This window comes from Solanum verrucosum, unplaced genomic scaffold (assembly GCF_900185275.1).
Source record: "Solanum verrucosum unplaced genomic scaffold, falcon-dt-bn FXZP01000108.1, whole genome shotgun sequence".
NCBI lineage: Eukaryota > Viridiplantae > Streptophyta > Magnoliopsida > Solanales > Solanaceae > Solanum > Solanum verrucosum.
This window is the reverse complement of record NW_026020274.1, coordinates 5,726,632-5,749,481: the sequence shown is the minus strand read 5'-3', so window position 1 is coordinate 5,749,481 and position 22,850 is coordinate 5,726,632. Positions and strand designations below refer to the sequence as shown.

General features: G+C 33.9%; 2 protein-coding genes across 5 annotated transcripts; one reads left to right on the top strand and one right to left on the bottom strand.

Annotated features, from left to right (window-relative positions):
- Positions 1-1,048: 1,048 nt before the first annotated feature.
- On the top strand, positions 1,049-7,509 carry LOC125833809 (putative E3 ubiquitin-protein ligase LIN-1). Of its 4 annotated transcripts, none has more exons than XM_049512981.1 (15): positions 1,049-1,987; positions 2,088-2,145; positions 2,255-2,605; positions 2,687-2,754; positions 2,833-4,116; positions 4,474-4,876; positions 4,957-5,266; positions 5,353-5,477; positions 5,555-5,674; positions 5,761-5,892; positions 6,129-6,251; positions 6,384-6,494; positions 6,781-6,924; positions 7,012-7,263; positions 7,357-7,509. In XM_049512981.1, exons 1-15 carry the CDS (start codon positions 1,050-1,052, stop codon positions 7,372-7,374), a joined length of 4,437 nt encoding a protein of 1,478 aa, XP_049368938.1. In that variant the 5' UTR covers position 1,049; the 3' UTR covers positions 7,375-7,509. The 4 variants fall into 4 exon arrangements, with proteins under 4 accessions (XP_049368938.1, XP_049368936.1, XP_049368937.1 ...); XM_049512979.1 differs by having other exon boundaries at positions 2,088-2,148; XM_049512980.1 differs by having other exon boundaries at positions 2,085-2,145.
- A 13,895-nt stretch (positions 7,510-21,404) lies between these two features.
- LOC125834052 (uncharacterized) lies at positions 21,405-22,202 on the bottom strand. The gene has a single exon (XM_049513223.1). It carries the CDS (start codon positions 22,200-22,202, stop codon positions 21,405-21,407), a length of 798 nt encoding a protein of 265 aa, XP_049369180.1.
- Positions 22,203-22,850: the final 648 nt, after the last annotated feature.

Below are 22,850 nucleotides of genomic sequence, written 5' to 3'. Positions count from 1 at the left end.
ATAAGACTAAAGGAACAATTATTATTTAAACTATAGTATTTTTTTTAAAATTTTTTTAACTAATACATAAATATGAGTATAGTATAAAAATATGTTGACCATGTCATTATATTGGAATTGATTGATACATAATGTATGTCAGCAAGAAAAAGATTTGTAATTAAGCCGGCCGTCTGCTATTAATTTAATTACTTATATTAGTTTAATTAATTTCTCTAATATTAGCTTTCTAACTCTGTCTCTAAAATTCTGGTTAACAATGGACTTACGTTGTAGATTTTGAGGAATTGACTTAATTGATCTAAAAACAAAAGATTGATATATTTGATGAGTATAAATCTTCTGATGAAATCCAGGTATATCTCTCACACACAATATATCATACGTCCATATTGTAGCAGGTAATATATCTTATTTTCTAATATCACATTTTTAAGGAGGTATATATATCTTGGGTTGGAGCTATCCTTGCTCGACGGGTGTCGAGTGACTCGGAAATTTATAATGTATAGATAGGTCCATTACTTTTAGTTTCATTAGTGTTGACATATCTTTGACATAAGCTTAAGGTTCATCGCAATAATTAAGGTGTAGTAAAACTTTAATTTCTTAAGATCGCGTGTTCGATCCTAGCTCGGGATTTTGTTATACATACCAAGTGTTTTTGAACTTGAGGATAGAGGGTTTTGGAGTTTCCAAATTAATTGTCATATTGTAATTAGTTCTTTCCAAATTTTAGACAAATAAACAATCAAAAACTTACATGTTTGCTGAATATTATACATAAACAAAATACTAGTAGGCTTAATAATTTTATACTTGTAGTTTTCATTTTTCAGTGTTAACATGTACTAGTTTTACCATACAAATGTATTTGTTCTCATGCACTTGATAAAGTCTTGAATGTTTTTGTTTAGCTTTTAGCTTTCTCAATTCTCATGTTCCTGATATTGTCACATTTGATTTTGCTTGAAGTATCTGGATCGCGTTCTATTGAATTTGAATCGTACAATATAATTGTGAATATACATTTGATTGGCGCGTGAAAAATGGCTGGAAATTATAGATTTGAAATGGATCAGGAAGATATAGTTAGGTCCTTGATCACTTCTGTAGGAAGTTTCATTCAAGATAGGCTGATTGACAAGGAACAAAGAACGTCGCATAAAGAACAATGTGCTGAGAGGTTAGCAGCTGAAGATGGAAGCTCAGATAAAGATACAGAAGTTCGATACTCTGATCAAGCAGTTTTAGCTAATTTGGACTGGGGAATTGATGCACTTGAAGAGGCAATCAACACATCAAACATTGAAACTAAGATGGCTAGACTAGATTACGCGGAAAAAATGTTGCAAGTATGTGCTATGTTGGATTCTAGCCAGAAAACTGCAGGGGTGCCTAATTTCTATCTATCTGCTTGGGCACATTTGAACCTTTCTTATTTATGGAAGTTGAGAAACAACGTTAACAATATGGTACTTCATATCCTGGAGATGTTTGTTATTGATCCTTTCTTCTCGCGGATAGATTTTGCACCTGAGCTTTGGAAATGTCTGTTTCTTCCACACATGAGCTCAATTGTAGGGTGGTACTCGGAGGAGAGACATCGGATAGTGATGGATGTTATTCCTGATTCCAGTGACTTGTCTTTCACTATGGATTTTGATCATGATTTTAATGAGTCTTTGATATTCTCTGTAAGGCCTGATCAAGCCGAGAAAATGCAGAAACTCGAGCAGCTTTATGGGCAATCATTGGATGACAATACAAGGCTTTATGCAAAATACTATAAGGACTGCATAAACTATGATTCTGCAACTTCAAAGAAGGTAATCCCTCTGTTGCCTATCGCTGAGCCACCGATGACTCCGCTGCATGAAGTACGCCGGTCAATTCCTGATTATGTCAAATTTGGCCCAATCTTGCCTAAGAGTGCCGGGTTTACACCTATTCTGAGAGTGAAGGAGAATGCAAAAGGAGAGTCGAGGTAAGGTCCATTAACTAGGAGTTACTGAATATTTGTTATGGCTTATGAGAACTCTATAAAGAAAATGCATCATTTTGCTCTCTACTCTGGATTCTAGCAGATTGAATATGACTTCTTCATCGTCCGATAATCAGGAGGACTCCACAACTTGGGATCCAGTAGTTAGTTTTTTCGCCTTTATCTTTGCTACATCTTGTTACATTATGAATTGGTGATAATTTGCGGAGTTTATTCAAGTTAATGTATTGCTCTTCTTGTCATACTCAGAAAGGAATTCCTGAAGAGGATGAAGAAGATTGTGAACCTGAGCCTCATGAACACATTGCATCAAATAAAAGGAATCAAGAAAACCGGTCATTCTATGTAGAAGCCAGGTCGAAAGTTGAGCAAATTAATATAAACCAAAAGCAATCTCCCAAGGCTTTCCCTTCAATGGACTCCCCTAAAACTCCTTATTCACAAGAGCCTTCACCAAAAAAATCAGACACCCCCTCGAGAAAAGGTGTACCTGTGTTACGCCTCTTGTCTGGACGTGTTAAGGACTCCTCCATGTCTAATTCTTTGCATTTATCCCAAGAGTTAAAAATTAACTCTGCAGACTCAGATGAAGAAAGGACAGTATGTTTCATATCCTTACTTAAATGATTTTTTCCTATCAATGGTTCCGAGACTTGCTATGATAGTTGCTTACACATGCAGGTGCAGAATGAAACTGTGGGGAAAAGAAATGATCGAAGGCGGAGCCTTAGTCAATCCTTAGAAAAAGGGTATGTCTGAACAAGTCATTTCTAGTTTATGATATAGAAGGTGATCGAATTTTTATAAATCTCTTCGAACAATGACAGCTCTCCGAATAATAGTGATGAAGGAAGTCTCAGCTGCATTTCTCTCCCATTGTCAGAGAAGTCGACTGCTCCATCAAGGCCACCAAAAGATTTTGTCTGTCCAATAACTGGACAGATATTCAATGATCCCGTCACCCTTGAAACCGGTCAAACATATGAAGGGAAAGCCATCCAGGAATGGATAAAAAGAGGTAACACAACATGCCCCATTACAAGGCAGTCTTTATCTGCAGCTACTCTTCCTAAAACCAATTATGTCCTAAAGAGACTGATAACCTCTTGGAGGGAACAGCACCCTGATCTAGCTCAAGAGTTTTCATACTCTCAAACACCGCGAAGCTATTTAAACATTCCGTCTTCAAGAGAGAGATCATCTGAGTCTACTCCATCTCCGACATTTAATCATCCCAATCATCGGAGGATAGAGGAAATCGTGGAACAAAGATCACGAAGATTTATGCGAGCAGCTGTATCAGTGTCACCTACTAGTGTAATTTCTCAAGCAGCAACTGAAGCAATTATCAATGGCTTAAAACCGCATGTTTCATGTCTCTGCACTTCAGAGGACTTACAAGAATGTGAAGAAGCCATATTGACTATATCAAAGATATGGAATGACTCGAAACTTGAATCTCAAGGAGTTCACTCTTATTTATCAGCACCAACAATAGTGAACGGACTTGTAGAGGTATTATCAGCTTCCATAAAGAGAGAAGTTTTGAAGACGACAATTTATATCTTGTCTGAGCTACTGTATGCAGATGATAGCATTGGCGAGATCCTCACAAGTGTGGACTCGGATTTTGAGTGCCTTGCTACTTTACTGAAAGACGGTCTTCCTGAAGCAGCAGTACTTATCTACCTACTCAGGCCATCATTCTCTCAACTTTCAGCTCATAATTTTGTACCCTCTCTTATTCAGATTATATCAAACAGAAATGAGGATTCTAGTGATTTCCAGTTCACAATAGGACCAAAGGAAGCTGCTGTTGTGTTGCTCGAACAAATTATAACCGGAGGAGGTGAGAGTGACCGATCTTTCAATGCTATGCAGATTATATCAGGAAATGGTATTCCTGCCTTGTTAAAGTGCCTAGAACATGAAAATGGAAGAGAGTCCATTGTATGCATACTTTTATTCTGTATTCGGGCTGATAAGAGTTGCAGAAATACAATAGCTAGTAGAATTGAGTTATCTCCTGTTCTTGAGTTAATTCACACTGGAAGCGATAGCGTGAAGGCAACATGCATAGAACTTCTTTATGAGTTAGTTTTGTTAAGCAGGTATTCAAAACAAACATGACTCTATTCTTTCAAATTTTAGTTTATAAAAATCACCTTTGACTTGCTTATAATACTCCCTTTTTTTTCAATTTAAGTGTCTTACTGTCCTTTTAAACAACAAGATTCAAATAACATTTTGATATATTTCACACATCTTTAGTTTAAGACCACAAGATACTAACGTCTTCCTTATTTTCTTCAACTCCGGATCTAGTCTCAAACTAAGACACTAAAATTGAAATAGAGGGAGTACATGCTTATCTGGTTTTTGAAAGTGAATTTTAAATATTGTATCCTAAAGTGATCCCTCTAGATTTGGACTCATGAAATATGCTTGTTCTTTTTACTGTATTTCAGGAGAACATTGTGCAACCAGATTCTGCAGATAATTAAGGATGAGGGAGCATTTAGTACAATGCACACTCTTCTTGTCTGTCTACAGATGGCTTCAATGGAGCAGAAATCTACCATTGCTCCTCTTCTTCTGCAGCTTGACCTTCTGGTTGAGCCACGAAAAATGAGCATATACCGTGAAGAGTCAATAGAAGCATTGATTGAAGCACTTCACGAAAAGGACTTTCCTGCGTCTCAGCTCAGGGCTCTCGATGCCTTGTTATCTCTTTCCGGGCATGTGACTAACTCTGGTAAGTCCTTTCTTGAAGCCTGGCTACTCAAGACTGCAGGATTTAATCAGCGGTATAATGCTACGATTAAAGAAGAGAAACAAAGAGCAGGTGAAAATGACATCACAAATACAATGGTATGAAGTTCTTCAGCCATTTGGCTTATTATTATGCAATCTGTGCAAGTAGTAATCTTAACTGAACATATGGTATATAGGAAGAGGAAGAAAAAGCACTGAGTTCTTGGGAATATAGAATGGCTTTTGTTCTTTGCAGTCATGAGAAAGGATTAATATTCAAAGCTTTAGAGGAATGCCTTACAAGCACCTCCATGGAGATAGCAAAATCTTCATTTACTGTAGCAACATGGCTTATTCACATGCTCTATAGTTTTCCCGATACTGGAATTAGAGATATTGCTCGTAAGTCGTTGCTTGAGCAATTTATACAGATGCTGCAGTCAACGAAGAACCTCGAGGAAAAGATCTTGGCAGCTCTTGCTTTGAGAGGCTTTATTTCTGATTTAGGTAAGGCTGGATTGACTACTTAGCTAGTACATATACAGGATTTTATGATCTTACTCATAACTGGTGGTTGGTCTTTATGTTATAAGGTGCACTTAGCGAACTGGGAATATACGCGAAATGTTTATGCAGAAACTTGAGGAAACTTAAAAAGTACTCAACAGTAGTCAGTGATATAATGAAAACCTTGATGAACTTGCCATGCATTGATGCTGTAAGTGACTTCTATTCTAGTAAGTACTTAATTAATAGTTATGCATCTTTTACATGTTCTAATAGTAAGAACTACAGGCAGAACTATGGTGTTATTCTGAATGTCCTGAGATGGATGTTTCGATGAATGGAGAAGTTCTTTGTCTGCTCCACATAAGAGGTCGGCTAATTAGTAGTCATTCCGATGGAACCATTAAGGTAAGATCCTTCCTAGTAAGCAGCCATAGTTCCTTTTGATCATCTGCTGCTACATTTCTCCAACATGTATATCTTTCTTTGTTCAGGTATGGGAAACTGGAAAAACAAATCCTCGGTTAATTCATGAAACTCGTGAGCACTCAAAGGCGGTTACATGTCTTTACGTGTCATCTTCATGTGATAAACTGTATAGTGGTTCATTGGACAGAACAATCCGGGTAAGCTCTCCTTCTAGCACCAAGTGCTGTTCAAGTCTAATCGAAGTGACTAAGAAATGCTTAATTCTTAAAACATAGCCTTGTACGTAATCTCTTAAACGAAGCACCAGAGTTCAACTAAGGATTTTAACAGTACAACGCTGAGCAAACCTTTTGCAGTGATCGATCCCTAAGAACATGTTATGCTCGGTATGCTGAATACTAAAAGGCTTCATTACCATTACAAAATCTTGTAGGTTTGGACTATAAATCAAGAGGAAATCCACTGTCTTCAAGTTCATGATGTGAAAGAGCCGGTGCTTGAGTTGATAGCCAACACTCATTTTGCATGCTTCGCATCTCAAGCAACAGGAGTCAAGGTCAGCAGTTTGGATTTCTTTTAACACGAGTTTCTCTTGTCACGCGAGACTTGTTAATCTAAGACAACCATAAATGTTTTTTCAGTAAACTAAACCTTGAGCATGTTAACTTCCAAACCTCAAATTTGACAGGTATATAATTGGTCAGGGGTTCCCAAGCATGTTAACTTCCAAAAATATGTCAAGTGCCTTGCCATTATGGGTGATAAGCTTTATTGTGGATGTACAGGTTATAGTATCCAGGTACTCCTTCCGTTTCAATTTGTCTGTCTTACTTTCTTTTACACAAGATTAAAAGGCATTCTGGTGCATTTTACATATCTTTAGTCTAAAACAACAAGATTAAAAAGTCTTCTCGACTTTCTTTAACTCCGTGTCAAGTAAAAAACAGACAGAGAGAGTAATACTTTGTGCATTTCAGAGGTTCCCTACATTCCTCTATTGATGTCATATTCTTGATTGAGACAAATGACATGACACTGAAAACCAAATATTTTCAGTTTTGATAAGCAAATTAAACACATGACAGGAAGTTGATTTAAGCACTCAAACATCAACAACATTTTATGCTGGTGCCAAGAAGTTGTTGGGAAAACAGAATATCTATTCCCTCCAAGTTCAAAAGAACGTTGTATTCGCTGGTGGTTCATTAGTTGATGGAATATCCGGAAAGGTAATACACGTACATTTTCTCATTGATCACAAGTTTAGTCACAAAAAAACATTTGATTTGTGAATTTCAATAAACGTGCTCGTGAAGGTATTTACTCTCCCTAGCAAGGCAGTCATTGGAACACTTTCAACCGGTTCAGACATCCAACGACTAGCAGTAAACAACGATTTGATATTTTCCGCGACAAAATCAGGCAATATAGAGGTATGGCTGCAAGAAAGAGTTACAAAGATGACTTGTATTAAGATGAAAAGTGGTGGACAGAGTAAAATAACATCTTTAGCTGTGGATAAAGATGGAGAAATGATATTTGCTGGTTCTATTGATGGAAAAATTCAGGTTCAATACATATATATATTATGTTTTTAGCTATGTTGATCATATTAATTACAAGTTTATTCCTAGTGATTCAATGTTGTATGATGATTGCAGGTTTGGCGTTTGGATTAAAAAAAGGAAAAATTGCTTGGAATTGGAAATGTGACAAATTTTTAATACCTTATCTTACATTTTAAATATTCTATGTAATATTTCCTAAACCACAATGTAACTTCTAAATATTCTACTAAAAATGTACTAGCAGTGTAGAGAAAATTATTTTTGTTTTACTTTCTTTAAGCTTTGATATTTTTGAGAGAAATACGTTTTCAGGGATGTGTATCGGTCAGTTCGGTTTGGTTTTATGTATTATTGGTTCAGTTTATCTTTTTCAGTTTTTAAATATGCTAAATCAATAACAAACTAATAAAATATTTTTTGTTATCAGTTTTTGGTCATTAACGATTCGATTTTCGCTGTACCCAATAAGAAAATGTCCATAAAATAAATACATGACTTCTCACTTCTTTTAACAATTAGTCACGATACAATGAAACAAACAATGTAGCTGAAATGCTTTGATATAGATAAACAAAAAATATAATGAGAAATTGCATCAATAAGAGTAGGTGTAGTACAAAGGCTACAATTACATGTTACAACCAAAACATTATCTGAAATTTCTGATGTGAAGTAAAAGTACTGTAATGTGTGAAGTGTGTAGACTATAGTGTAAAGTACCGATATAGTGTCTAGTTATGTCAAATTATTAATATTTAATATTTATGAAGGAAAAGTAGTAAATTACTATCGTCTTAATGGGTTATTGGGTAACCCAATACTAAAAACTAATACCAAATCGATAAGGGAAAATTACGTGGTTAAGCAAACATATACTAGTTAATTAGTCATCATAGATATAGTTTTAGTTAATTACCACTCACGACCAACATTCAGTGATAATTACGTGGGCTAGAGTTTCGAGTTTGTATAATTCACACATTTGTATAATTCATATAACTTTTGTTAGTATAGTGTAATTTTGTATAATATGTCAATCCCCGAGCCTACACCCCGGACGTGGCTGGTACTCGAGAACCATTGCTGGCCCCAAGCGAACCCTTGGCCTGACTTACTTACTCAGCGAAAGACTTAAAAGCATAAATACAAGGATTCAATGCATCTCTACTCAACTGTTAAATAAAATAACTTAGAATGTTTAAAAGTCAACATTCAACTTGGCCAAAATGGCAACTCAAGTCTTAACATATGAAATGATAATGTAAAGACAACTGAACTACTAATTGTTTATAAAGCCTCTAAAACAACGAGGGATGTCGGGACAAGACCCCCCGATCATCCTAACAATGAAATACTGAAAGCAAAATAAAAGGAGTCCTCCAGAATGCAATGAGGCTCACCAACTGACTCTGAGTGCTCAACTGGATCAACGAGGCGCTGGGTGATGATCCTGGTTACCTGTGTCTGCATCATAAGAAGATGCAGGACAACTGACATCAATACATTGAATGTACGAGTATGCGAGTTGGAATGCTAAACACAACATAGGCTTGAAAAGAATCTGAAGAAACACTTAGCTTGACCTTACTCAACTCCTGAATAACTTGACTCAATATAAAGCAATAAACATATGCAATATATAAAAAGCTTGTAAAACAGTGGAAAACAACTTAGTTCGTTAAAGGAAATGCAATAACAAACTCAACTTTACTCATATAATAAAGTAAAATAGTTTATGTGGGAGATTCTCTAACTGACAACCACCACTATGAGCCTAAGTAGTGATACAACGTCTAGCCCACGCTGCCAGAACTGTCCTATACTTTGCCGTCATATAGAACGCCTTAACTAAGTGGATCCACTAGTCTATGCTAAAAACATCTTAAAGAGTCATCTAAAAAGTATGATCCTTCACTACCCATGATGGCTACATGGTTTATGGAGCCTTGAGTTAATATGAACTCGCATTCCCATATCGGTGCTCAATACTACTCCCAAAATATACTTAACTCATATGTTTTTAAAACAAACTTCTTTCTTTGGTTTGAGATAATTACTCAAAACTTAGCTTAAAAGCTCTCTTGGAATCGATGTTTCCTTTCTTGTTCAAATGTGAAAACATTTTAAACTCTTGGGAATACTTAGTTCCCTTATAACTTTTGGAGAAATGAACTCAACTCTTTACTCTTTGCTTAACTTAAAACTTAAGTCTTAGAACAAAGTTAAAACGTTTGTGAAAGACTTTTGAAAAACTTTAATGAACTTCTCTTGACTTGCTTCTTAACTTCCAAACTTGACTCTTAACTTTCGTTGAATTGAATTATGGATTCAAGGATTGTGATTTGTGATAGGAAAGATCTCATGATGTTTAGGAGTGTTTTTTAGATAGCTAAACATGAGAAAATATAAAAAAAAAATCATTGTCTGAGGGCAGGTCCGTGACGCAGAGAGGTATTTAAATTTTGGTTGCGAAAATACTTTTTGAGGCAGAACGGTCCGTGACCGCTCCGCTCCGCGAAATGATTTTTCCCAAATCTGGGGAGTAGGTCCACGACGTGGAACAAGTGCCCAGATTTGCCCGACTAATTTTCTTCTTCATTTACAGCCCCAATTCGCCCAAACTTGGTTCTTTTTCCCAAATTCTTTTTAGATACAAATACCCAACAATTGTACCTAAGAACCTAACTCCAACCAACTCAAAAATTTGATGCAATAATCTCAGAAACTTCTCAATTTCAGCCCAACTCAAGAACAATATCAAATTCAAGAATAGATATCAAGAACATCAACTTTCAAACTCTTTTAGGACGAATTCACGCTGAAATAAACATGTTTGGCACGTGGGTGAACGAACCCAATGTTATGAAAGCCTCACATACCTCGTAGGATTAAATCCTTGGCGAAATCCACACGAAAATCTCCAAGAAATCGACGAACTTTGAACTTTTCTTCTCCTTTCTCCTTTTTTCTCTTTTCTCCAAGCCCTAGCGTGAACTTCAACTTTTCTAAACTGGTCTTATTCTGATTAGACGCTAACTTAATTACCAAAAACAAAATAAAACAATTGGGCAAGGAAAAGACTAAAATACCCTTCCAAAATTCGGATTAGAATTTCCTTATCTAAACAACCCAACTTCCAAAGGGCATATCTCACTCATACAAACTCGTAATCGCGCAAATTCGGCGGAGTTGAAAAGGTAATTCAACAATATTTCCTATGGTATCTGGAAACACACCTAACTCATCCTGAGTTAGGAGTTATGGTCATTTGAAGTTGACCAAAAACCCAAACTTAACAAATTCCCAGATTTTTCATTCTTTCCTAAAATGACTATTTCCAATTCTAACTCTTTCTAGTTCTTTCAATTAGCGAGATGTTACATAATATAATTTGTATAACTGTTTAAAGTTCAGGTGTTTGTATTTGTATAAATTCGTTATATTGAGTTTATACAAAAATAGCTCAGTTATACAAACGTACCTGCGAATTATACAAATGAGACAACTTAAACGGTAGTTACAACCCCGTAAATATGCAAACTATAGTTATGGAGCATAATTAAATTTATTATAGTGACTATTTGCAAAAATTTCCAAATCAATAGCATATGTTCAGGATATGTTCAGACAAGCAATGACATACCAAAATATTTTATTTTCCCAAATGTTTCCCAAAAAAATCGATGACTTTGAAGTCACAATTAGAATCTATCAGGATTCAGGTGAGTAGTACAATAATTTGCTTCCTTTGTCTTCGTAAGACTACGTACAATAAATTCTTACCATAAAAGTTATTTATGATCGATGTAGATTTTTGGGTTCAATTATGGGGTGCCGCGGATGTTGGATATTGACCCTTTCACCTTTTCACGGAAATGAAACACGGTGCGAAGCGCGTGCAATATGGACGACAAGTGTATACACCAGTTAGGAGAATTGCTCCTCGCTCGGGAGTTTTCTATTCTTAGGGCTTGAAATCAAAACTGTTAATTTAAGTAGTTAGAGGGATCTCCTCCTCCATTCCCACCACACCTTAGTGATAATTTGATATTTGTCCAAGCTATCAAAGTTGGTTGTAGTTGGTCCAAAGCAGAGGCAAACTCAGGATTTAAAGTTTTGAGTGCATCAGTATTATCTTAGCTCAAATATGAGCTCTAAAATAAACTTAAAATAAATATAATAAAATAGGGCTCTAACAGGATTTGAACTTTGGACTAATTGGTGGTTCATCTAGTTTGTACCAACAACACCAGGGCACACATATCCTTCTTCTTTCATGTTCAAAGCTTCTTCAGAACTCGACTTTAAAATTCGACGTGTTGCAAATGTGAATTGTTTCGAGTGAGTTATATATTAAAAGACTCGAAACATATAGAGGAACTCATAGCTTTTAGACTGTTTAGAAATAATTTTGAGTTAGTCGGGACTCAAGGATTTCATTAGCAATTATAGTTTCTTCAAATATACATGGTATACACTATTTATACAATCTTGATACATACACATATACTATTTATACAATATTGATACATACACATACATATTTTTAAAAGCGCATTCATATTCTAAATATTCTTTATAAAAAGCTATATGGTCAAACAAAACTCCAACTCCAACTTCAACTTTAAAAAATCCAAATAAAGTGAATATTTATCGTTGTAGGACCTGCCATGAAGTGTTCACCTCAAGCCAAGGACTCGCTGGACACCAACACAAGCACCGATTTCAAGAAACTTGGTTATCAGTTCCCCATCACAAGTTTTCTATTCATCTACTGAACTCCCTACCCTTTACCGTCATTTGTATAATCGCAAGTCTACCCTCAATATGTTTGGTGGCCATGGATCTTTTACTGTTTCCGTCAAAGAAATTTGGAGGTCCAGGGGCCTCACAGACTTCCTAATTTTCCATGGTTAATTTTTGACATGGGAAGTCTGTGAGTCCACCTCAACACCGGCTTCCTCAAATGGGAATGGTAAAATGCTCCTGGATGCGTAACATCGTTAGGGTAGACTTGTTCTTACCCAAGTAACGATAGAGAGCAAAGAGTTAAATGATGGGCACAAAAAATTGTGGTGGGGTGCCCTGAAGTTGGTACTTATTTGGTGCCCCGCGAGGCTTGGTTCGAGGTGAACACCTCACGATAGGTCCTACAATGATAACACCAATACCCCGACTCTTTTTTGGATGCCTTGATGAGCCATTCTTCTTGCATCTTGATTCTTTCTTTATCCTGTATTGAGGCGGAAAGTTAGTTGTTCATAAATATTCATACAACCATAAATATCTCCATGAATAGTCTCCAAAAAGAAGTTAATTTCACAACAAAGTATTCATAAAAAATTCAATAATCGAGATATGAACTTTTCTAATATCAAACATTAAACGCATAAAAGATATGGAAATTTTACCTCAGCAAGGACGTTTACTTTTCTATTAGACACATCTTTGCTTTTGATTATATTTCTGACATTCCCATCACTTATATATATAGTGTAGAAGAAATGTTCAATCTTGGAAAGTGATTAAATTATCTTACCATATATATTATGTAATATCATCATTTAAATCTAAGAGAAATGTTCAATCATGGAAAGTGATTAAATTATTTTAACAAATATGTTATGTAATCTCATCATTTAAATCTAAGAGAAATGTTCGATCTTGGAAAGTGATTAAATTATTTTAACATATATATTGTGTAATTTCATCATTTAAATCTAAGATTTATATACATTTAATTCATTTTAATATTATGAATAATGTTCCAAATCTATACATTGCACAAGTATTTTTTTGGTACATTCCTCTTTATTTGTAACCGATTTTTATACAGAGAGAGATAAATAAAATCTTTACTAGGGACATTAAAATTATTTTTACAAACATGTTAAAAATCTCATTATTTGAATTTAAGATTTATGTGCATTTAATTCATTTAAATACTATCAATAATGTTTCAAATCTAGATATTGCATAAGTATTATTTTTTTGGTACATTACTCTTTATTCATATTCCTATTTTGTTAACTTAATGATGTATATGTCTCCAACTTGTAATCATGTCCTAATTCGTCATTTGGACCTTTATTTGTAAGTGCTTAAACATGCTATGCAATCTCACTATTTACATTTTGGGTTTACAAAATCTAAAACAGGTCCGAACAAAATTTTTCTCATAATAAATATCCATAATTACCCCTAAATGATTATATCAATACATTTAATCATGAAAATTTTTTGTTAGGGTTTTGCCCTGATTTTCTTACCTTATTTGAAATTTATTTTTCTCTTGAAAGAAAATCAAAATATTATCACAAATGTTTCAACTTTTCCTGAAAGAAAAATATAATATTCTTTCATATTTGAGTTATTCTTTCCTTAAAAGAAAAGTTTGGAATTCTATAAATTGAAGTATAAATTGAAGACCCTCCTCTCATATAAATAACACAATAACTTCCACAATTTAGTCGTTTAAGAGTCTTGTTTATGAGAGGTTTTCTCCTAAACATATTTATGTTTTTTTAATATTAGTTTGCAATATGTAGATAGCTTGACAAAACCATATTAATATATGTCTTTAGTATGTTTTTATTTGTCATCTGATTTGTCAACCATATGCTTTGCAATTGTAAGCTTTCGCATGACGCCTATTCTCTTTTGAACCCAACATTTTTTACGTTTTTCTGATTTTTCTTTATTTGAAATTCACGACCATGAAAATTCAAATACAATTTAAAGTGGTATTTGAAATTTAGTGGATACCCAAAATCTTGATTTAACCTTTTTATCACTTTCATTATATTTTTCTTTTTAAAATTTTCCCTATATTATTTATTTTTATGAAAATGATCGTATTAAATTATGTTTTATGTTTAAATCACAATTCATGTCAAACAGCAAACTATTATTTACCAAAACAATACCAAAGATAATTTCATCTTTTATTCCAACTTCAAAAATTTCAAACGAAGTGAAAAAATATTTGTAAAAATATGTAGTAATTCATGTATGGAATCTAATCTATGACTCTATGTAACTATCCATTTATTTTTTTTTATCAAACTCTTTTAGAAAAAATTAATTTGATTGTATGTTTGGGGTGAATTAGTTGAGTAGGGTGACTTTATTAATTATTCGGAAAAGACTTAAAGATGTCATCGAACTTTCAGAAAAGGCTCATTTATGCCATCCATTAAAAGTTTGGATCATCTATGTCATTACCGTTTAAGAAAAGGCTCATTCATGCCATTATTTTTTAACATTGGTTTTGCAAAACCATTTTTTACACGTGGCCAATTAAAATCGGCCACATCATTATTTTTATAAAAAAAAATCAAAATTCTGAATAAAAATTGAATTAAAATAACCCACCCAAATTTTAAAAAATCCCTATAATCCATCAATAACCCAATTCTTTCATTCCCAATCTTTTTACGGGTGGTAATGTTGTCGGTACAATTCACTGGACCAGGAACTATTCACGGGTGGTAATGACCGGAAAATTCTTGTGTGGTCTCCAAGTAAAGCCACTACTGAGGAATTGGAAAGGAGGGATGGACAAGCTTTTGCGATCGACCAAGATAATTGGAGCGACTGAGTAGCTCACGAAATTTCGGAGGTTCCATGTCAAGTTCAACTTTCAGTTTTCTTCACTGTACATTTGCTTGAGCAAATATGTAATAAACTGGAATCTGATGCTGTACAACAAGGTCCTATTTCTATTTGAAACGCTCAAATAATGCCACTGTTTGTTATGTTTTAAAAAAATAAAAATGGGTTATAGGGATTTTTTAAAACTTGGGTGGGTTATTTTAATTCAATTTTTATTTAGAATTTTAATTTTTTTATAAAAATAATAATGACATGACCGAATTATAATTGGCCACGTGTAAAGAATGGTTTGCAAAACCATTGTTAAAAAATAATGGCATGGATGAGCCTTTTCTTAAACAATAATGACATAGATAATCCAAACTTTTAATGGATGACATAAATGAGCCTTTTCTAAAAGTTCGATGACATATTTGAGCCTTTTTCCCTTAATTATTAGAAATTGCAAGGCATAAGTCATATTTAAAAGATGGGAAAAGGGACAGATTTACCCCCGAACTTTAATAAATGATATGTATATTCCCTCCGTTATACTTTGCGTCCACATAAGCCCCTGCCGTCCAATTATAGGTACACATATACCCCTCTCACTAACGGACCCCTAATTTCTTACACGTGTCTTAATCTTATTGAACTACCCGTTTGACCCTTTTTTTAAACCCATAACCCAACTATCCGCCCCATAACCCAATACCCACCCAATTTCCTCTAAAAGGATCCTAATTAAAACACCCAAATTAACACACCAAAATCCGTCCCTTTTCCCTAGTCGGAGGTCACTTATTTGAACACAACTCAACATATAATTCATCAAAATTAATAAGGCACCAGCACCAAAACAAATAATCACAAGTTATACAATTTTATTTCTACATTTAATGATATAAAAGGTTCAAACAAATTTTAATATTATAATGCTAAAATTAAACACACATAAATTTGAGCAACTTCATGATATTAGAATCACATCTTGTATAATAATGAAATCAAATTATACAATGAAGATTAAATGGTACCTCTTGCGAAAATTCAATTCACGAAAAGGAAAAAATCCTAATAAGGAGCCACGAACTCGAAACCACGAAAGTAAATCTCAAACTCAACCTCTAAGTGTGGGGTTGGAAGGAATTAAAAAACGTTTAGATGTTTGGATTTTTTTTTTCCTATACGTACGAGTGTCTTTTGGTATGAATGTATAGTGTATTCTTTCTTCTTCTTTTTTTGTACGTTTTTTTGTGTGTGTTGTTTGTGTTTAGGATGCTGAAATTTGTTTTCTTTTTTTTTTTTTTTTTTTCCTTTTCTGTGTTGGTGTAGAAGTATATAGGTGTAGGGTGTGAAATTGTGGTGGGGTCGTGGAGGAAAATGTGAGGTGAGTGGGGTAATGTAGTGGGGTAGTGAGGTAGTGTGGGTAGTTTAGGTTATTATATTTATTAAATTAAATATATATATAAAAACCATAATAATAAAAATATTAATTAATTATTTTGAATTAATAAAATATGAGAAAAGTCAAATAGCTAGTCTAAAAATATAATTAAGAAATACTAGCTTATTTATTAAAATTTAAATTAAAAGAAAACATATATTTTTTTGTAGTTTTTCAATCTTTTAAAAATAAACTTACTAAAATACGATGAAAAATAAAATATTTAATTTATATATAAAAGCAATATTTATGTACTAAAAATGGTGTAATACCTTAAATTCGGTCAAAAATTACGTGTCTACAGTTTGCTCCTCTTTGACTGGAAACACGAAGAGTTTTCAGACCAAGAAGTAGATAACGTGACAAATTTTGACCGGACTTGTATTTGAATAAAAAATTTGCAACAGAGTCCTTGTTTTGGACAGCCTACATATCCCAGGTTATAAGGAAATCAGGTCACGTGTAGTTCAAGGAGATGAGGTGATGAGTTAAAAGTTAAGTGAGGTTCCATCGAGGCTCCGGGTCGCGGCTCTTATCCTTACATAAAAAAAAGCTAATTGTCAAAAGAAAAATAAAAGTACAAGCTCTTATCTATGCAACTTCTCTTGAGTCTTCACTTGAGTCTTGACTTTGAGATATCACCTTGATTTTTGGGTGAGTCTCTTGATCTTGAATTGAATTTGATGCTTAACTTGCCACTTAGACAAGTTTTTTGCACTCTTCGAAATGACAATTTGAATATGTTCTTGAATGATTGCATGTTTTCTTGATCAAAAGTTGAATAGAAATAAATGTCAGGAAGTCAAGCTGCTACATGCATAGAAGAAGCTGATTTTGGCTTGAAGAAGCTGACTTTGGCTATCATGGGATTGATCATTCTGAAAAAGAGTTGAAACTTTATTCTTGAATTTCAAATCCATGTTTCGCTTGAAGAAACCTGAAAACCATCACAAACAATAGAAATAAACAAAAAATTTGCCCCAGTTTTCACTGGAAAATTTTTGTGAGTTATTAGCAAATGTAAATTAAAAATATAAACTCAGACTAGGAAGTGTTTATCCTATGAGAAAAAAAAAATGGTCTCAGACTAGGAAGTGTTTATCCTATGAGAAAGTAACCAAATCACATTATGTAGGAGGGTCTTGCTAATCCCATTGTCCATGAGGGTCCTGCTAATCTAATTCTCATTGTTTAGGAGGGTCCTACTACTCTAATTCCCATTGTTTAGGAGGGTCCTGCTAGTCTAATTCTCATTGTTTAGGAGGGTCCTGCTACTCTAATTCCCATTGTTTAGGAGGGTCCTGCTACTCTACTTCCCATTGTTTAGGAGGGTCCTGCTAATCTAATTCTCATTGTTTAGGAGGGTCCTACTACTCTACTTCTCATTGTTTAGGAGGGTCCTGCTACTCTACTTCCCATTGTTTAGGAGGGTCCTACTACTCTACTTCTCATTGTTTAGGAGGGCCTGCTACTCTACTTCTCATTGTTTAGGAGGGTCCTGCTACTCTAGTTTCCATTGTTTAGGAGGGTCCTGCTAATCTAATTCTCATTGTTTAGGAGGGTCCTGCTACGCTAATTCCCATTGTTTAGGAGGGTCCTGCTAAACTAAATCATCAAATACAATTACCATAACATTTTTTTTAATTTTTTAGATTAGAAAATGTTTATCCTAAAAGAAAAAATGAAAAATAACTGCCTCAAACTAGAAAGTGTTTATTCTAGGATACAGAAAATAAATAAATAAATAAAATAATAATACTAATAACGGTCTAGGACAAGAAAGTGTTTATCCTAGGAGAAAAAATGAGAAATAAATGTCTCATTCTAGGAAATGTTTTTCCTAGGAGAAAAAATGCATGTAATTTTTTATTTTATTTTGCAATAATGTTCACAAATTTGAGTCTTTCATTTTTTTTTCCTTTTTTTCCTTTTTTTTAATGGCAGTCGATTTGTGGCATTTGACTTTGAGGATAGCTTCTCCTATTGTTGCCATGTTTGAAGCTAATTTTAGCTTTGAGATAAACTGCTTTCGTTTGCTAGCTAGCTCACCTTGATATTCTTGAAAATATCTCTAGTTGTTCAAAACTTCCAACTTCATACTTGTTATATTGTTTCCACCCTCCAACAATCATTGAATCTTGTATTCATATAAATTCTCAAAATTTGTCAATTATTGGCAAGTTACTATGCATAACAATATTTCTTGAATCATGTCACATTTGAGGTGCTGACCAAACTTTGCTTTGTACAATTGAAAATATGGTAGCAATTTTGAAATCATTTTCTGCTTGCTTTAATGAAGACTAATCCAAGGGAAAAAATGAAATCGAATTGAGCAATACAAAATAAGAAGAAGGAAAGTAAAATAAAATAAAATTGACCTTTAAGAGAAAAAAAAATGAAAAAAAAAAGAAACTCCTTTGAGAATGATGGTCAATTCTAATGATCATGACATGCATGTGAGATTAAATGGCTTGATTTGTCCAATCAATCTAAACTTTATCTTTGTCAAACTTTCAACCTTCTGAAGTCAGACTTTTATAATCCAACTTTTGCACTAGATTCATACTTCACATTTGACTTGTGGTGCCTCGAAAGGTTTTTCACCAATAACCTCTCTCATTTGTATGTCTCTCACTCACATCGTCTTATAGTGCCCTAAGGGTTTTCACCAATAAAACTCTCTCATATTTCACTTTCTCTCAACACAAATGATGCCTTATAGTGCTTTCGAGAATTTTCATCGATAAGATTCCTTCATTTTTCGCTCCTTATGCAAGGGACGTGACATTTTTCCTCATATGATAATCAACACTGAAAGCTTGCTTGACTTGTCATTGTTAAAAATTGATCAGAAGGTCTTTATTTGGATTGTAACGTGGCTTTTGGACAGGGTTACAAAGAAAGGGTGAAAGCTCAGATATAATACTTATAAGATGGTTAAGACTTACGACTTTTGAAATCGACTCTAAATAAACAAATAAACAAAATAAAATAATAATAATAATAATTATTTTTTTTTTGCCCCAATTTTTGTGATGAGGATCTTAGAGATTTTTTTTTTTGGTTGGACCAAACCTCAGAATAAGGCTGCCTACATATCTTGTCAAAGCAAGAATCAGGTCGAACGTAGTTCAGGAAGTTTGTTCTTTTGTTGTTATTGATTTTTGCAACCCTTTTTTTTTTACTCTTTCTGTGACTTCTATTTTTTTTTTTTTGAAGTTGTGACTCTTTTTTCCTTTTTTTGAATTTGTGACTCTTTTTTCTTTTTCTTTTTGACTGTATTTTGATTCCAAAAGAGGGGTATGAAAGAGAATAAATTTAAGGCTCAAAAGGGATAGCAAAGGATTACACAGTGTTTGGATAGTAGAATGAAATGTCTTCATCATATCAATTATTAATAATGACAAGTACAAGCACGCCCTTTAAGATGTGAAGTGAAAATCATACATTATCTCTTTGCAACGTATGCATTGATGGTTATGTATATCAGCTTGAAATCTCCATTTGAGTAATACCTTCTTGACAAAAAATGACATACATCAATTTAAATGAAACTTATTCTTTTAACCATTTTCGATACTAAAGGACGTATCAAGGTGTTTAAGTCATTTATTCATTTCCTCGAATGTATTTATTTTTTGACTTCCATGGTCTATTCATTTCATGGCTAGATATAATCTTAAGATCTTTCCAAATCTTCTTGCATATCATGTCACAAAAATTGAATTGAAAAGAAATGTATGTGGAAAGCCAAATAGAACGGGCCACTTTGACACAAAATAATGATTATATTAAAAAAAAAAAAAAAACTCGATGACTAGACAACAAACTAAATTTTAGGTTACAACTCTATAATAACCCAAACTACAACAAGACTCAACAAACAAACACATAAGAGAAATGATAGAAAGGTTTGACTTACTAAAATAAAATAAAAATGAATTGCATAGCAGAAATGATGACAAAATAAAATATCCATACACTCTTTTTGAGAGAAAAGAAGAGTGTATCCCAATCACCAAACTTGACTTGTTAGCCACTACTTTGCACGCTAGCCTTCATGAAAGCTCCAACAATTTCAATTGTCTTTTCCTGAGAATTGAGAGAATTGTCATATTCTTTGTCATCATATATCATTTCGATGAAATGTACATCACTATGCGCCAGTAGAGGATTCTTAGTAACATTTAGGGGGTCATCATTTTGAACCACAATCATCTCTTCCACCTTTCTTCTTAAATTTCGACAATCTTCAGAACTGTGCCCTGGAGCATCATAATGGTATGCACACCGTATTGTATGATTGAAACCTTTTGCATGTGAATTCACTTAATTTTAAGGAATTGACTCTATCATATTCAAACGTTTCAATTTCTCAAATACACTTGTGTAAGACTCTCCAATTGGTGTGTAATTGTTCATAGGTATTTGACCTCCCTCAAATCCCTGTCTTGGACGGGGATTATAAGGTGCTCGAAAATTTTGAGGAGAAGGACGAACATTTTGATTTGTTGGTGCTCTCCATTGAGGATAGTTTGGTGGATATAGATATGGTTGTGCACCATTGATTGCATATTGAGATGGGACAATAGAGTATTGTGTATCTTGCTTTGGGAGATAGTGATGAAATTGAGGTGGTGCATATGGATAAACTAGACCCCTTGGACCCTTTTGTGAGTCTGACACAACATTTACTACATTCTTCTCATTTTCTTTTCCCCAAGATTTTCCTGATCCATTTTTAATCACCTGTGTTGTAGCTTTCAAGGTAGCTTGACTTACAATTTTTCCAGACTTGATACCATTTTCCACCATTTCACCAATCTTAATAACTTCAGCAAATGTTTTTCCAACAACGGAAAGTAAATAATGAAAGTAGTCTGGTTCCTGCGCTTGAAGGAAAACATCAATTATTTCAGACTCTTTCATTGGTGGCTTAACCCTAGCAGCTTGCTCCCTCCACCTAATAGCATATTCACGAAAATTTTCGATGGTCTTCTTCCTCATGTTGACAAGTGAGGTACGATCTAGAACTATGTTAATGTTATATTGAAATTGTTGAACAAAACATCGAGCCAAATCATCCCATGTATGCCAGTTAGAAGTATCTTGATCTATGAACCATTCTGAGGCAATTTCCATCAAACTTTCCCCAAAATAAGCCATGAGCAATTCTTCTCAGTTGATTATAATATCTCTTTAAATGAGCTACAGGATCTCCATGTCCATCATATTTTTTGAACTTTGGAGTTTTAAAACCGATGGGTAGATGAACGTGGGGAAACATGCACAAATCATTGAATGAAACACTTTTGTGACCTCTCAATCCTTGCATATCTCTTACACTCTGTTCCAAACTCTTCATTTTTCTAGCCAATTCTTCATGTTCCTCGTTCTTAACAGCTTTTTCAGCCTCAACATGAGAACTATACTGATGAGTGTGAGGGTAAGAGCTTGGGATTTTAAAAGTCAATTCAAGAGTATAATCTCGATCATATTGAACTTTGGGTGGAGGATCGTTGTTGGATTTTGGCTCCATTATAGGTTGTTGAACAACATTTGTCAGCACAGTTGCAATGAATAGTGGATTACTTGTCATAGGCGTACTCAAAGGGCGCACCGTAGAAGTTCCAGCTACGTTAGATGCGTTAGCATAGGGACCGAATCCTAGTGGATAAATTGGATCACTCATCGATACTTGGACATGGGGTGACATATTTGTATTTAGATAGTCATGGATTGAAGGTGGTGGAGCTTGTCCACTCATCCAAGCTTCGTACATCTTCGTCATTTGTTGTCTTAGTATCCTTATCTCTTCGGCTGACACTGTTTCTTGTGACATCATCTGGTTCTGGACCTCATCATTGTCCGACTCATTTCCGTCTTTGTGAGTCATTTTCTTTTTCCCTTTTGACCTTGTATTGTAGGGATGAGATGCCAGCTTAACCACAAATCAACCACCTTAATTTAACACATAGATAATAATGCTTGTTAGGGTTAAACCTTCTTCAGTTATAAGTTTTTTTTTTAAAAAAATGATTTAATAATGCATTGATCAAATCCGTTTGAGATTGCGTACGTAACACGCTTGCGAACATGACTAAGATCTTTGCATATTTTTTCAAAAACTCAATAACTAAGCTTTTCTTTTTTAGAGCTTTGAGATAAAATTCTTTTGTTTTTTTTTTAAAAAAAAATATTAAAAGAAAATTAATAAAAACTTGTTTTTGATAAAGATTAAAGCTTCTTGTTTTTCATTTTTTTTTTTTAAACTTTTGAAAAAAGATTTTTTTTTTTTTTTTTTGAATAAAGATCACCGAACTCAAAGAGGGTTGCCTACGTATCTCATTGAGGTGAGAATCAGGTGTGCGTAGTACGTCCATATTGGACAGAAAAAAAAAACTTTGAAATATTAAAAACTTTATTCTGATAAAAAAGCAATTTTTAAAATATTATGAAAGTAAAATATTTTGATTTTTTTTTTATTAACTGTACAAAAGGAAATTTAATTAATTCTTTTTTGTAATTTTGATTAAATTGTGAA